This window comes from Bubalus kerabau, chromosome 18 (assembly GCF_029407905.1).
Source record: "Bubalus kerabau isolate K-KA32 ecotype Philippines breed swamp buffalo chromosome 18, PCC_UOA_SB_1v2, whole genome shotgun sequence".
Lineage (NCBI taxonomy): Eukaryota > Metazoa > Chordata > Mammalia > Artiodactyla > Bovidae > Bubalus > Bubalus kerabau.
Window position 1 is genome coordinate 8,592,354 of NC_073641.1, and position 16,626 is coordinate 8,608,979.

Sequence of the window (16,626 nt, forward strand, 5' to 3'; positions counted from 1 at the left end):
ATTTTAAAGATTTTTAAGTTTTTAAAAAAGTAATAATTTCAGACTTATTTTTTATGTATTCAGATTTACAGAATTACTTTAGATTTTCACACTTCCCAAAATACAGATATAAGTTAAAAAGCACAGAAGTTCTCTTCATTTGCCCTATTAAAGGTCTTGCCTGAAAACTGGGTTCACCTCTTGATGAGTTTTGAGCCAAAAGACACAGCCAGGCCAAAGAGTAGGAGAACTTACCACTTGGATTAAGTGAGGGGAAAATATTCCCAGAGCAGTGTCTCCTCAACAGTTTTTTGGTGATAAAATACACATTACACAGCGTTTTAACCATTCATTCCAATATGGTTGCTGGGATTTCTAGAAAAGTTTCAATGTGTGTTTCAGCTTGCAACCAGTACTTTGAAAAATATCCAGGAGACCATGAACTGCTTTGGGAAGTTGAAGGTGTTGGACACTGGTACCAGAGAATACCAATCACCAGAGCGTTACAAAGAGAAACACTTAAAATTACAGGTAAGACTGTTTTCAGTTTGGATACAAGTCTAGTGTAGAAGCATTGCCTAATGATGGGCTGATTTCAGTGTTGCCCATCTGGTGATGTCCATGTGTAGAGTCTTCTCTTGTGTTGTTGGAAGAGGGTGTTTGCTATGACCAGTGCGTTTTCTTGGCAAAACTTTATTAGCCTTTGCCCTGCTTCATTCCGTACCCCAAGGCCAAATTTGCCTATTACTCCAGGTGTTTCTTGACTTCCTCCTTTTGCCTTCCAGTCCCCTATGATGAAAAGGACATGTTTTTTGGGTGTTAGTTCTAAAAGGACTTATAGGTCTTCATAGAACCGTTCAACTTCAGCTTCTTCAGTGTTACTGGTTGGGGCATAGACTTGGATCACCGTGATATTGAATGGTTTGCCTTGGAAACGAACAGAGATCATTCTGTCGTTTTTGAGATTGCATCCAAGTACTGCATTTCGGACTCTTCCGTTGACCATGATGGCTACTCCATTTCTTCTAAGGGATTCCTGCCCACAGTAGTAGATATAATGGTTATCTGAGTTAAATTCACCCATTCCAGTCCATTTCAGTTCGCTGATTCCTAGAATGTCGACATTCACTCTTGCCATCTCTTGTTTGACCACTTCCAATTTGCCTTGATTCATGGACCTAACATTCCAGGTTCCTGTGCAATATTGCTCTTTACAGCATCAGACCTTGTGTCTATCACCAGTCACATCCACAGCTGGGTATTGTTTTTGCTTTGGCTCCATCCCTTCATTCTTTCTGGAGTTATTTCTCCACTGATCTCCAGTAGCATATTGGGCACTTACCGACCTGGGGGAGTTCTCTTTCAGTATCCTATCATTTTGCCTTTTTATACTGTTCATATGGGGTTCTCAAGGCAAGAATACTGAAGTGGTTTGCCATTCCCTTCTCCAGTGGACCACATTCTGTCAGACCTATCCACCATGACCTGTCCTTCTTGGGTGGCCCCACACAGCATGGCTTAGTTTCATTGAGTTAGACAAGGCTGTGGTCTGTGTGATCAGACTGGCTAGTTTTCTGTGATTATGGTTCAGAAAAATCGAGAGAGTTCCAGAAAAACATCTATTTCTGCTTTATTGACTATGCCAAAGCCTTTGACTGTGTGAATCACAACACACTGTGGAAAATTCTGAAAGAGATGGGACTACCAGACCACCTGACCTGCCTCTTGAGAAACCTCTATGCAGATCAGGAAGCAACAGTTAGAACTGGACATGGAACAACAGACTGGTTCCAAATAGGAAAAGGAGTACGTCAAGGCTGTATATTGTCACCCTGCTTATTTAACTTATATGCAGAGTACAACATGAGAAACTCTGGGCTGGGAGAAGCACAAGCTGGAATCAAGATTGCCGGGAGAAATATCAATAACAGATATGCAGATGACACCACCCTTATGGCAGAAAGTGAAGAGGAACTAAAAAGCCTCTTGATGAAAGTGAAAGAGGAGTGTGAAAAAGTTGGCTTAAAGCTCAGAAGACTAACATCATGGCATCTGGTCCCATCACTTCATAGGAAATAGATGGGGAAACAGTGTCAGACTTTATTTTTGTGGGCTCCAAAATCACTACAGATGGTGATTGCAGCCATGAAATTAAAAGACACTTACTCCTTGGAAGGAAAGTTATGTCCAACCTAGATAGCATATTCAAAAGCAGAGACATTACTTTGCCAACAAAGGTCTGTCTAGTCAAGGCTGTGGTTTTTCCAGTGGTCACGTATGGATGTGAGATTTGGACTGTGAAGAAAGCTGAGTGCAGAAGACTCCTGAGAGTCCCTTGGACTGCAAGGAGGTCCAAGCAGTCCATCCTAAAGGAGACCAGTCCTGGGTGTTCATTGGAAGGACTGATGCTGAGGCTGAAACTCTAGTAGTTTGGCCACCTCATACGAAGAGTTGACTTGTTGGAAAAGACCCTGATGCTGGGAGGGATTGAGGGCAGGAGGAGAAGGGGACAACAGAGGATGAGATGGCTAGATGGCATTACTGACTTGATGGATGTGAGTCTGAGTGAACTCCGGGAGTTGGTGATGGACAGGGAGGCCTGGCGTGCTGCAATTCATGGGGTTGCAAAGAGTCGGACACAACTGAGCAACTGAACTGAATGATGGTCTTATAGTCCAGAATAGTCCAATGTATTGTAATATGATCTCTCTAGTAATATACCTTCTTTTCTAAAGTTGGAATTTGTGTTATATTTAAACATTTATGTCATTATTAGTAAGAAGACCTAGCGTAGCCTAATAGAATATAGCTCAGTAGTCCAGTAGAAATTGGTGGGTAAGAAATGAACACAGGTTACTCAGCACAGAATAGGCATCAGGGGACCAAAGGTGTAGTACTCAGTCTTATGCATCTCTCTTTAAATTTGCTAAATAGCAGATAAACTATTTAAAACTCTTTTAAGGTTTCATTTTAAGATATTGGTGAAGGAATATCCCACATCTGAATATTAATACCCTTGTTTAGGGCTTTTGTAAAAATCCGTACAAAGAATGTGACAATTAAAACCAAATACTAACTGGGTTAAAATTTTAAAAATTCTTTTTCACACAGCAGTTTCTCAAAATGAAGCTAAAAGATCTACATCCGGAGAATACAGTCTTGCCTCTGTTCCAGAATACGAAGCAAGAGCTGAAGACAGTCAGCCTAGCGAGATGCAGCTAACTGTAGGTACACTGTGTGTTTACCACAGGAAATACCAAGTGTGCTGCTTCTAAAACAGGTTCAGCCACTACTTAACTTTCTAAATGTTACTGTTCATTCAGCAGACTTAGGTAACTTCTACTGTGTTACTTGGCCTTTTTTGTTCATTGGTTTCTAAGATTTAATTTTCTTTGAAAAATAATTTGGAATACACAAAGTAGTACAGAAGAAAATAAAAATCTATAATTCTGTTGCCCTAGATCTAGCAACTAACATTTTTGTATATGTACTTAATACATATTATGAAACATGTACGTGTGTAAGTTTCATTTCTGTTTTTATTCTTTTATGCTTCTAACTGAGCTTCATTGTGGCTCAGCTGATAAAGAATCCGCCTGCAATGTGGGAGAGCTGTGTTCGATCTTTGGGTCAGGAAGATCCCCTGGAGAAGGGAACAGCTACCACTCCAGTATTCTGGCCTGGAGAATTCCATTGTCTGTATAGTCTATGGGGTCACAAAGAGTCGGACATGACTGAGCGACTTTCATTCACTTTCATACATGCTTCTAACTGCTTTTCTCCATTGACATAATATTGTAAGCATTTTCTGGGTCATTACTTTTTTTTAAATTTTTATTTATTTGTTTATGGCTGTGCTGGCCTTCGTTGCTGGGTGGGCTGTTCTGCAGTTGCAGCGCGAGGGCTTCTTTTTGCGCTGGCTTCTCTCGTTGCAGAGCCTGGGCTCCAGGGCGCACAGGCTTCAGCAGTTGCAGCATGTGGGCTCAGTAGTTGTGGCTCCCAGGTTCTAGAGCACAGGGTCAGTAGTTGTGAAGCACGGGCTTAGTCGCTCTGTGGCATGTGGGATCTTCCTGGACCAGGAATCGAACCCCTTTCTCCTCCACTGGCAGGCAGATTCTTTACCACTGAGTCACCAGAGAACCCTGTCATTACTGTATTAAATCATTGTTGTTAGGTAGCACACTATTGGCACCCCACTCCAGTACTCTTGCCTGGAAGATCCCATGGATGGAGGAGCCTGGTAGGCTGCAGTCCATGGGGTCGCTGAGGGTCGGACATGACTGAGCGACTTCACTTTCATGCATTGGAGAAGGAAATGGCAACCCACTCCAGTGTTCTTGCCTGGAGAATCCCAGGGACGGGGGAGCCTGGTGGGCTGCCATCCATGGGGTCGTACAGAGTCAGACATGACTGAAGCGACTTAGCAGCAGCAGCAGCACACTATTCTATATAAATACCAGCATTTATTTTCTTAACATATTATGCTTGTTTTTTATAAATGGCCCGACCATGAACACAATTACACATGCATCTTTGTGCAAATGTAAGTATTTCCTTGCACAGATAAATTTCTTGAAGTGAAATAGGTCAAAGGTTGTGAAGTTATTTGGGGGAAGTTTGAGGCTATATGTGTTAAGTCACCGTGGAATGTAGTGCACTTTGCAAATACTAGGTAACCTGAAAGTAGAAGGGCAGCTCTGCTTACTGAATTCCAGAGGATGTACCAGGTACTTCTCTGAAACCTACTTGATATTACTTAAAATACCGGTTCATTGGTGGGATCCTAGAGGTTTATTTTTTACAGCATTTTGTTGTGGTAGCTTTTACATTATTATTACATTGGTTAGTCACTCACTTATGTCCGACTCTTGCAACCCCATATCTGTAGCCTGCCAGGCTCCTCTGTCCATGGGATTCCCCAGGCAAGAATACTGGAGTGGGTTGCTATTCCTTTCTCCAGGGGATCTTCCTGACCCAAAGATCGAACCTGGGTCTTCCTGCATTGCATGTGGATTCTTTACCAGCTGAGCCACCAGGGAAGGTTTTAATATAGTCATAATTATTTTGTATGTGGGTATCTGAATATAGTTTTAGTGAGTGTTGAATATGTCTGTGTAAATGCACATGCATTTCAACGACAAGTGCTTTGGGGAATTATTTGTGCCTCTCTTCTTCTGTCTTAATTAGCATGAGTGATGACTATTTGAGTAAAAATTTTAAAAAGCATTTTTAAGGATAATATAAATAATACAATATATATAAGGAGTTCAGTTTTTTTCCCTACCTTTGGAATTTCAGGCTTCGGAATAAGCCGTTGTATTATGTTGCATTCCAAATTCCTCATTTATATTCAAATTACTTTATTATTGATCAGATATCATAAAACAAGGGAAAGTAGAAAAATCTGTTTGTTTCATACATGTAGTGAGAGCAGTGATTTACTTTAATATTAAGCCAAACAATTTGTGTCATTTTAATGAGAACATTAAAATTTCACTGTACTGTAAAGGTTGGTGATATAAATTAGATTTTCTTTCATTTTAGAAATTCTTCATATTACTGTAATATTTTAATCAAGGAAAATATTTCCCATATTAAACTCTTCTTATGAGTAACCACATGGGGAAGTGATTTTGTTTATTTTAACTACATTGTATTTTAGCTTTATTGAGGTATAATCGACAAAAATTATACATATTTAAGGTGTACACCTTCATGTTAAGGATGATAAATGCCCAAATTGCAGCATTGGTAATACCAAAGAGGGGGCAGTTTTGAGAGATTTTTCAGCGTCCTAATGGACAGGCTTGTGGTTGGTTGAATGAAGGACAAGAAGTCCTTACTGCCCCACAGGTCTTTGATTGGAATAGCATACTAAATTGTTATTGCCAATAACCAAGATAGAGAATAATACTGATTAAATATGAGAGTTTAGTTTGGGACAGATTGGATAGGAAATTGGGTTGGAGTATTCACTGGAGAGAGATTTCATTAGAAATAGAGCTTTGAAAATCAGGAAAGAAGTTGGGGAAATTACGTTGCATATTTGGATTCATCAGCAAGGAGATGTTGAAGTAAAGGTGGTAGATACAATTACCCAGGAGGATTTAGACTGAGAGAGGAGCTGAGGACAGAACACGTGGAAACCCCAGTGTATATCAGTATTGCACATTAGGGGGGTTCACAAGTGCTTAGGCTTATAATAAACTGAAGCTATAAGATAGCCTTTTTACTTCTTAAGTGAGTCTTCTTAATTGATGGATGATGAATACAAAAGGTGCTATTTGAAAACGTTTTTAAAAGATTTTCTTTAAAACTGAATGAAGTAGATGCATAGGAAGGAAAAAGGGTCTAAAATTTTGGTTTTGATATGTATCTCTGTTTTAGATTGATTCTCTAAAAGATGCCTTTGCAAGTACTTCTGAAGGTAAGAAATTCAGCTGGTCTATTAGTTTAAGTGTTTGAGAGTGTTAGAATTAAGTGTGTGTGAGTGTGTCCCTTAGTATAAATAAAGACTTACACACCTCTAATATCTAGGTCGGGGTTCTGGTACCACTGATTCTGCTGTGTGAACAGATAAGCTATCGTACCTCTTTTTTTTCATTACCTTACCTGTAAAATAGGGACCATAATGTCTGCCTTGTTTATTTCTCAAGATTATTGGAAGAGAATCTAAGTGAAAATGCACAAATACTTTGCAGAGCTCAAGGTAACACAGATATGTGAGGAATGAATACTGACTTTAAGATTATTTCATAATTTAAAATATGTCACTGACATGATTTCCTAGCCTGATGTGATAGGAAGTGTGAAATTGTGGTGATAGAGTTAAACTGGCTTAGTTCTTGCATTTCTGTGTATAATTAATGGGTAATTCTTTAACTACACAGTCAATTAACTATGGGCTTGCTATTTTTTTCTCAGGTCATGATAAAACACCTGTTTCCACTCGTACTCGAAGTAGCCATCTAAAGCGGCCAAAGATTGGAAAGCGGTTTCAGGATTCCGAGTTTAGTAGTTCTCAAGGGGAAGATGAAAAGACTCCTCAGACTTCTCCCACAGCTTCAGTGAAGAAGTAAAGCATTGTTTATCTTACTGTCATTATTTTGTGTCCTCTTATTTTCATAGTATTTAGTTTTTAAGGTGACATTTTTTATATTATTTGTGTAGTAAATGACCTTGGTGTAGAAGATTGTATTTGAATTCAACAAGATTATTGATTACACTTAAAAAGTGTCACATTGACAGTATTATAGGGAGAAGTTGCTAGTAAGAGAGTAGAATAAACTGATGTTTTAGTCTCTTGTGTGAAAATCCAGAAGAATCTTCTAGTGATTATATTATCTCAAATGAGCCGTTTATTGTCAGCTTTGAATTTGACAGTAGCTGTGGTTTTTAGTAATCCTGAAGTTTAGTCAATTTAAGAAACCCTCAATTTTACTTTATAATGGACTTATCTGGACTTATCTTACTAGATTATAGAACATAACATAAATTAGTAATTGCCATAAATGATATCATCAGCTCCTCCAGAAACTTAATAGTCTGCTGAATCAACAGAACCCTTGGATCAAAACCTTATTTTCCTTTTTAAAGAAAGCAAGATTTTGAATATTATAGTTAAATTAAGCTTTTGCTCTGATAGTCTTACTAACTGTTCTTGAGTCAACCATTCATAGCTTTGCCATCTTGGCTATAAAATTATTCTCAGGTAAAGTAGTCTGTAGCTATGCTAATTTCATTCTGTATATAATTTTAAATTTGGATAATTATGTAAATATTATATTTTAATGAAAAATCTGCCATTTTAAAGAAAAATTTATTTGTGAAAAGAGTAATAAGAGTTTAGATAATTATGTTTTTTTCCCACTGAGTAACATTTTGATGTAATACCCTTTTTAGAAGGGAATGTAATAGCACATTTTAAATTACACATCACAGAACTGTTGTGGAATTTTTCTTTAGCTTTTCATAAAATAGTAGCAATGAGACTAAATGCTTAATCTATGAAGAACAATATGTCATCTTTACCCTTGTCTGCTGCTACTGCTGCTGCTAAGTCGCTTCAGTCGTGTCTGACTTTGTGCGACCCCATAGACGGCAGCCCACCAGGCTCCCCCGTCCTTGAGACTCTCCAGGCAAGAACACTGGAGTGGGTTGCCATTGCCTTCTCCAGTGCATGGAAGTGAAAAGTGCAAGTGAAGCCGCTCAGCCATGTCCGGCCCTCAGCGACCCCGTGGACTGCAGCAGTAGTCTCTAATACGCGTGTCTGTACCTGTGACACAGGTTGAGAGAGCTGCAAGGTGGATTGTGATACAATAATAGAAGTGAACGTGCTGTGGATACAAAGGAGAGCGTGAAGGACTGTAATGGAGGGGGTGGAGAAATCTGACATTTGGGCCAGGGCTTCAGGGATGAGTAGAAACTCAACAAGCATATTTGGGAAAGAAGAGTTTTCTAGTTCGAAGGCTCACAAACTATGGTCTACAGGCCAATCTGGCCCACCACCTATTGTGAGTAAAATGTTACTGTACCACATCCATGCGTATTAGTTTATGTGTTTGCTGTGGTTGCTTTTGCTTTACAGTGGTGGAGTGAGTGAGGGTTCAGAGACCACGTGTCCCACAAAATCTAAAAGAAAAGTTTGCCGAACCTCGCTCTACACCAGGGCTGTTCAGAGAACTTCCTGGCACGGTGGGCATGTTCTGTGTCTCCCTGCCCAGCACGGCAGCCTCTACTCAGTGTGCGTATCACTGAGCATTGAAGTGTTGCTAGAGCAACTGAGGAACTGAGTGTTTTATTTCACTTAGTTTTAATTACCGTATTATAAACAAGTGCAAGTGTCCTGTGGCTATTGTATTGTGCCATGCAGTTGTAGACTGCAGGAATAATGTGAGCAAAGGCACCAAACTGGGAGGGGTGTTGGTAAGGAAAACTGATACATAGGTAAATGGTAGCATCGCAGTCAGTTCAGTCGCTCAGTCGTGTCCAACTTTTTGCGACCCCATGGACTGCAGCACACTGGGCTTCCCTGTCCATCACCAAGTCCTGATGCTCGAACTCATGTCCATCGAGTCAGTGATGCCAATCATCCATCTCATCCTCTGTTGTCACCTTCTCTTGCTGCCTTCAATCTTTCCCAGCACCAAGGTCTTTTCCAGTGAGTCAGTCCTTTGCATCAGGTGGCCAAAGTATTCAAGTTTCAGCCTCAGCATCTAGTGGAAGGAAAAATATAAAGGTCTGGTCATGTTAGACTTTGAGAGGATGTGTGCTTTATTCTGCAATCCATAGAGGACCATCAGAATTTTCTGAGCTGGACTGTCATAGGTACAGATAAAAAGAAAGAAAGAAAGAAACATAGCTCTTTAAACCTTACTAAAGACTGTATGTACTGCTAGTCTCAACATGAGTTGGGAAGAAGTTATAGTGTCTCCAGAGAGAATAGGACTTGAAGAAGGAAGATGAGAATGGAAATAGAAAGTTGTGGATTTGTTTGAAAGGTATTTCAGAAGTAGAACTAAGCCATATCATTTATTGCCCCAAACGGTATTTTTTGAGAATGAAAGGGGCATTATATATAGGCGTACTCCAGAGATGTAGATTCAGTTCCACGGTACCACAATAAAGCAACCATCACAATAAGGCAGGTCACAAAATTTTTTGAGTTTTCCAGTGCACATAAAAGTTCTGTTTACACTGTACCATAGTATATGTCTTTAAGGAAAAAGTATATTCATTAATTTAAAAATACTTTATTGGTAAAAAACAAATGGTAACCATCGACTGAGCCTTTAATGAGTCATAATCTTTTTGCTGGTGTAGAGTCTTGCCTCACTGTTGGTGGCTGCTGACTGACCAGGGAGGTGGTTGCTGAAGGTTGGGGTGACTTTGGCCCTTTCTTTAGTTAGACAGCCATGAACTTTGCCATGTAGATTGGCTGACTTCTTCCTTTCACTAATGATTTCTCTGTAACATGCAAGGCTGCTTGATAGCATTTTACCCACAGTAGAAATTCTTGTAAAATTGGAGTCCGTCCTCTCAAACCCTGATGCAGCTTCCTCAACTAAGTTTATGTCATAGTCTAAATCCTTTGTTATTTCACCGATCTTCATAGCGTCTTCCCGAGTGGATTCCATCTCAAGATGGAATCACTTTCTTTGCTCATCTACATTAAGCAGCTCCTCATCCATTACAGTTTTAACTTGAGATTGCAGCAGTTCAATCACATTTTCAGGCTCTCCTTCTCCTTCTAGTTCTCTTGCTGTTTCTACCACATCTTCAGTGACTTCCACCACTGAAGTCTTGAACCTCACACAGTCATCCATGATAGTTGGAATCAGCTTCTTCCAAACTCCTTGTAATGTTGATATTTTGACCTCTTTGTAATGTTGATATTTTGACCTCTGCCCATGAATCATAAGTGTTCATAGTGCTATCTAGAATGGTGAATCCTTCCCAGAGGGTTTGCAGTTGACTTTGCCCAGATTAATAAGAGGAATCTGTATCTTTGACAGCTGTAGCCTTATGAACTGTAATTCTTAAGTAATAAGGCTTTAGAATTGAAGTGATTCCTTGATCTGTGGACTGCAGAATGGATGTTCTGTTAGCAGACATGAAGATAACATGAACCTCATTATGCATCTCCATCAGAGCTCTTGGGTGACCAGTTACATTGTCAATGAGCAGTCATATTTTAGAAGGAACTTTTTTTCCCCCTGAGTAGTAGGTCTTAACAGTAGCCTTAAGATACTCAGTAAACGATGTTGTCAGCAGCTGTGCTGCCACCCAAGCTGTCTGTTCCCTTTACAGAGGACAGGCAGAGTAGATAATTCTTAAGGGCCCTAGGATTTTCAGAATGGTAAATGAGCATTGGTGTCCACTGCGTGAGTGCCTAACAGGAGTCAGCCTGTCCTTGGAAACTTTAAAGCCAGGTGTTGACTCCTCTTTTCTTGCTGTGAAAGTCTTAGATGACATCCTCTTTTTGTCTACGTTGGAAAGTCTGTTGTTTACTGTAGCCACTTTCGTTCATTATCTTAACTCTAGATCTTCTAGCTAACTTGATAGAGCTTCTGTATCAGCGCTGGTTGCTTTACCTGGCACTGTCATGGAGATAACTTCTTTCCTTCAATCTCATGAACCAGCCTCTCGACTAGCTTCATGCTTATTTTCTGCAGCATCCTCACCTCTCTCAGCCTTCGTGGAAATGAATAGATTTAGGGCCTTGTTCTGGATTAGGTGTTGGCTAAGGGAATGTTGAGGTTGGTTTGATCTTCTGTCCAGACCACTACAACTTTTTCTCTAGATCAGCAATAAGGTTGTTTTGCTTTCTTATCATTGGTGTGTTCACTTAGAGTAGCACTGTTGATTTTTTTTTTCCCAAGAACTTTTGGTTTACATTCACAGGTTGGCTATTTGGCACAAGAGACTTAGCTTTCTGCCTGTCTCAGCTTTCAATGTGCCTTTATAAATTTAGTCACTTCTGCACAAGCTTTTGATTTAAAGTAAGAAATATGTGACTCTTTCATTTGAACATTTAGAGCCATTTCAGGGTTATTAACTGGCCTAATTTCAATATTGTTGTGTCTTAAGGCATAGGGAGACCCAAAAAGAGGGAGAGAGATGGGTAATGCCCAATCAGTTGTAATAGTCAGAACACATGCAACATTTACCAGTTAGGTTTGCCATCTGAAGATTGCATATATGTATATGCATAACTGATTCACTTTTCTGTATAGCAGAAACTAACACAACATTGTCAGTCAGCTGTACTCCAATAAAATCATTAATTAATTAAAGTTTGCCATTTTGTATGAGTGTAACCTGTGGCACCTGATCATCTTTAATAAAATAAGTGAAAATGTTTTTCCTTGGTTTCCTAGATTGGAGTCTACTGCACGCACCTCAGAGAGCTCAGAAGAATTCTTGGAAGAAGAACCCGAACAGAGTGTGATTGAATTTGAGGATGAAAGTAGTGATAAAGATGTTCAACCAGCACCAGAAACCCAGCCAGGCCTGGAAAAGCAAGAAGATGAAAAGGTGAGTGATTCACTTTTTTTTTTAATTAATTTTTATTGGAATATAGTTGCTTCACAATGTTGTGTTATTTTGCTGTACAGTAAAGTGAATCAGCTATATGTATACATATATCCCCTCCTTTTTGGATTTCTGAGATTCATTTATTTAATAAAATGAATGGAGGTAACTTTTAACTTAGTTGTATATTGTTGGAAAAGCATGAAGACTCTTAGTAGAAATTGTAATGTTAAAAAGCACATATGTCTAAAGCAAAGTCAGATAGTGAAGGATAAAGTTATAAGTATTTTACATTTCTAACTGAATTTATAAAGTTTGACATATTACAGAGATAAAGTAGAAGATGTTTAGATAGTAATGTCCTCTCAGTGTGTTTAAAATTTAAATCAATTTGTAGAATTAAACATAAACTTGAAGAAGTGACACAAATGATGTGACTGTTCAAAGCCTACCTTAGAAAACCAATAGAATGCCTTTAGGTCCAACAAGCCCTAAATTCACCTGATTTTGGATATAAGGATAGAATTAGTTGTTTAGAAAAAATAATGTATTTTTACTTACAGTTGATTTACAAATTCCTAAAAAATAACGAAATTCTTTTTTTGTTTAATTACTAGAAAACAAGTAAGAAAATAACTTTTTGACAGTAAAAAATCTCTTTATCTGGCTTGATTTCTGCAGCTCCTCGATTATTTTTCTTTTTTCATCTTCTCTAGTTCCTGTCCTTCTCTTCTTTTTCTTTAATATCTTTAGTGTTTTACAGATTCCTTATTTTTTCTTTCAGGCGTGCTTAAGTTTCTTTAAAAACATTTTACCTGTTTGTCAAGTCCAACCAGGAGCTAAGAAAGTGAAACTGCATTACTGATTTAAATTGGAGAAATACATATTTTAAAAACAGAATTTATCTGCTTCTAGACGATTATGGGAATGTATCTTTGTGTGGTTTTTTCCTTTATTAAAAACTTAAGATTACACTGTACGTACTGCACGTGAGCCGTCCCTCTGTCCAGCAGCACCTGTGCGCGCCTCCTGTAGCAGCTGACCGGTGATGCCCTCGCTGCGCCCCAGTGGCTGGCCTTGCTGAGGCTGTCCACTCGCTCTCCCTCTAGGCTTTCTGATCCCCGGGCTTTATAGCACTACTGGGTTCTGCTTTCTAGGTAACCTCTTTCTGGAGTTTGGTTTGGTTTCATGCATTTGGTTTTTGACTGCTCTGTTGCCTGTTGGTTTTTTTCCTTTTTCCCCTGTCTTTGTGGACATTCTAGAAGACTCAGTTCTTGACCTTCTGCCCTTTTGTTCATTTTTTTTTTTTTGAAATGCATCTAGTCTTTAGACGGAGTGATTGTCTCTGTGGGGGTGACCAGTAACTCTAGACTTTGAATATTGATCCAGACTATGATCTCATAATATTAACCTGCCTTCTGAGTATTTCTGTTTAGACAGATGTCTTTTATCATCTTAAATTTAATCTCTGTTCTTGCTTATTGCTTTTCTACTGAGCTTCATTTCCTGTTTCCTATTTTTCATTCTATTCCCAAACCTAGGACTTGAAGGACATGAGTTTTTCTCTTTTGTTTCTCTCTTGTAGTTACTCACCAAAATTCAATTTTTTTACAAAATCTTTTACTGTATCTTTCTTATTTTCATCTTTTTAACATTTCTTCTACCCTAGTTGGTCCTTTTGTGAGTTTTATTTTAAATTACCTTCTGTGTGCAGTTTATTCTTTATACTCTGGCCAGATTAATTTTTCTTTTTTTTAAAATCTATGTGGTTTTTTAAATTAATTAATTAATTTGGCTGTACCAGGTCTTGGTTGTGGCATGTGGGACCTTTAGTTGAGGTATGTGGGATCTGATTCCCTCACCCCCTGATCAAACCTGGGCTCCTGCATTGGGAACACTGATTCTTAGCCACTGGACCACCAGGGAATTCCCCAGATTAATTTTTCTAAGTCTCTGATTTAAATATCCCTTAGGAAAATATTCATTATATGATTTCAGGGATTCTATACAATCCAGCCAAGTCTATTTTTAAAAATTCGAGTGTATCAGTATTCTAATTTTTAAATATAAAATGATCTCTAATTATTATAATGTCAGTAGTATTAATTAGAAATATTAGACATTAATGGAAGTCTTGTAAATTGATTAAACATCAGAGGAACAGTTTCAGAAATTGACGACCTTGTGTTATCAAATCACTTTTCCATATTTTAATGTGATTTAAGGGGCAGGATTGTTTAGAGACAACCCTTTATTAACTGTACAGTGAGCTCACTGAGGTTGGGGACTCTCTTCTCCCAGCAAGAAGCTTTACCCAGACTCAACGTGCCACAAATCTGATAGTGCTTCCTTCCCAGGCATGCTGAACAGTGACTTCCTCAGACCCCAAAGATTCCAACTACTGAACAGCTCATATTCTGTAAAGAGCCAGCACCAAATTTAGATTTTCTCTGATAACTTTTTACCGAAAAGGTTCTTCCTGTGACTGCCCTGTAAGGAGGAAGAGGGAGAAGGAGGTAGGGTCTCTTCACTGCATCATTCTCCATGAACACAGAGGGAAATTGGGCTGCTTAGGGGTTCTGTTCTCTTCCTGACTCTGCTGTTCCTTAACCTATGCCCAGTAATGTAGTAGACTGTATCTTGAGTCCTAGTGCATGATAGGGAGGTACTGAGAATGGACCCACGTTGCATGACAAGGAAGTTAATCTGTAATTTTGTCCTTTTTTTTGGGGTCAATTGTGTAGGAATCTGCATTAGAGCCTATGAATGGTGAGATAATAGATGATACTCTTAAGACTTCACTCATAACAGAAGAGGAGGACTCTACTAGTGAAGTTTTAGATGAAGAATTAAAATTGCAGTCTTTTAATTCCAATGAAGACTCTACGAATCTTGCTCCACTGGTGGTAGACTCTTCACAACCCCTTGAGGGTGTTGCACAGGATAAGGTAATAGAAAAATAACCTAACTTTTTATAGTTACAGTGTCCAGCCTTGGTGACTCAGCTGGGGCAGTATAGGATATATGTTTTCCTCTATTTTAGCGTGTACAGTCCTTTAGGAAAAATAAATTATACTACATTGGATATTTTGAGCAGATGCGATCAGTAATATAAATTCAAATCTTTGTAACTTCATTCATATCTGACTTATGGTAACAAAATGAGTTTTACTTTGTAAATTTAGGAAATGCTTAGAAAAATGGATAAAGCGTTATTTACCTAAATATTTGAAGAAGGAAATGGCAACCCACTCCAGGATTCTTGCCTGGAGAATTCCATGAACAGAGGAGCCTGGAGGGCTACAGTCCACGGGGTCATAAAGAGTCAGATAGGACTGAGTGACTAACACACCTAAATATTACTCGCCAGGTGGCGCTAGTGGTAAAGAACCACCTGCCAGTGCAGGAGACACAAGAGACCTGGGCGGGAATGGCAACCCACTCTGGGATTCTTGCCTGGAGAATCCCATGGACAGAGGAGCCTGGTGGATCTACAGTACATAGGGTCACGAAGAGTCGGACACAACCGAAGCGACTTAGCAGGCATGCACACAAATATTTGAATTACCTATTGCTGGTCTATAACCGGTACAGTCATTTCATTTGTTTTAATTAGATTGATTAGTGGGGAAAAGTTGATATAATATTTTAAAGAAATATTTTTATTGAAATATAGTTGATGTACAGCATTGATTTCATGTGTACTACATAGTGATTTGATTTTTGCAAATGTTATAAAATGATCACCTAAATGTAAAGTGTAAGTCTATTAACTATGTGTCCCCATGCAAAATGATTACAATATTATTGACGTATTCCTTATGCTGTATATTACATCCCTGTGGTTTAGTTTGTAACTGGAAGTTTGTACCTCTTAATCCCCTTTACCTGTTTCAGTCCCCTCACTCCCTACCCTCTGGCAACCGCCCATTTGCTGTCTTAATCTGAGTCTGTTTTCATTTTGTTTTGTTTTTTAGATTCCACATATAAATGAGATCATATGGGTTTTGTCTTTGACTTATTTCACTTGGCATAGTACCGTGTAGATCCATCCATGTTGTTGCAAATGACAAGATTTCATTCCTTTTTTATGGCTGAGTAATACTTGTGTGTGTGTGTGTGTGTGTGTGTGTGTGTGTGTGTGAGACATCTGAAAGGACATTTAATTTCTAGGTTTGAATATTCAATTTGTCTAAAAAACTCTTATATAGCATTATTTTATTGGTGTCTCATGTAATTACCTGAGTAGAATTTTCACTGCCTTCCTGCCTGCTAAGTCCATTCAGTTGTGTCCGACTCTTTGAGACCCTGTGGATCGTAGCCCATTGGGTTCCTCTGATCATGGGATTCTCCAGGCAAGCATATTGGAATGGGTTGCCAGGCCCTCTTCCAGGAGATCTTCCTGACGCAGGGATTGAACCCGCATCTCTTACATCTCCTGCATAGGCTGGTGGGTTCTTTATGGCTAGCACCGCCTGAGAAACCCCATCTATCAGCTAATAGTCAAACCCAGTCGGGTAGCACAGTGTCAAGTCCCAGGATTCTTGGTTCTGGCTCCAGTAACATCAAGAAACTAAACATTTGAGTTGATTCATGGTTTTGAAGAATCTTGAT

General features: G+C 39.0%; 1 protein-coding gene across 8 annotated transcripts in view; it reads left to right on the top strand.

Annotated features, from left to right (window-relative positions):
• Nucleotides 1–16,626, top strand: part of FAM169A (family with sequence similarity 169 member A) — a 67,339-nt gene that overhangs the window by 45,535 nt on the left and 5,178 nt on the right. For 6 of the 8 annotated variants that reach the window (XR_008704891.1, XM_055554884.1, XM_055554882.1 and 3 more), the window contains 6 exons: nt 382–510; nt 3,091–3,203; nt 6,367–6,406; nt 6,904–7,054; nt 11,859–12,015; nt 14,757–14,960. Coding sequence is in view for 7 of the 8 variants with exons in the window: in XM_055554884.1 (XP_055410859.1) it covers nt 382–510; nt 3,091–3,203; nt 6,367–6,406; nt 6,904–7,054; nt 11,859–12,015; nt 14,757–14,960 (794 nt within the window). In the remaining variant the exon portion in view is untranslated. Of the gene's footprint in view, nt 1–381; nt 511–3,090; nt 3,204–6,366; nt 6,407–6,903; nt 7,055–11,858; nt 12,016–14,756; nt 14,961–15,382; nt 15,956–16,626 lie in introns of those variants that run through there. The other 2 variants (XM_055554887.1, XM_055554881.1) reach the window with 2 other exon arrangements.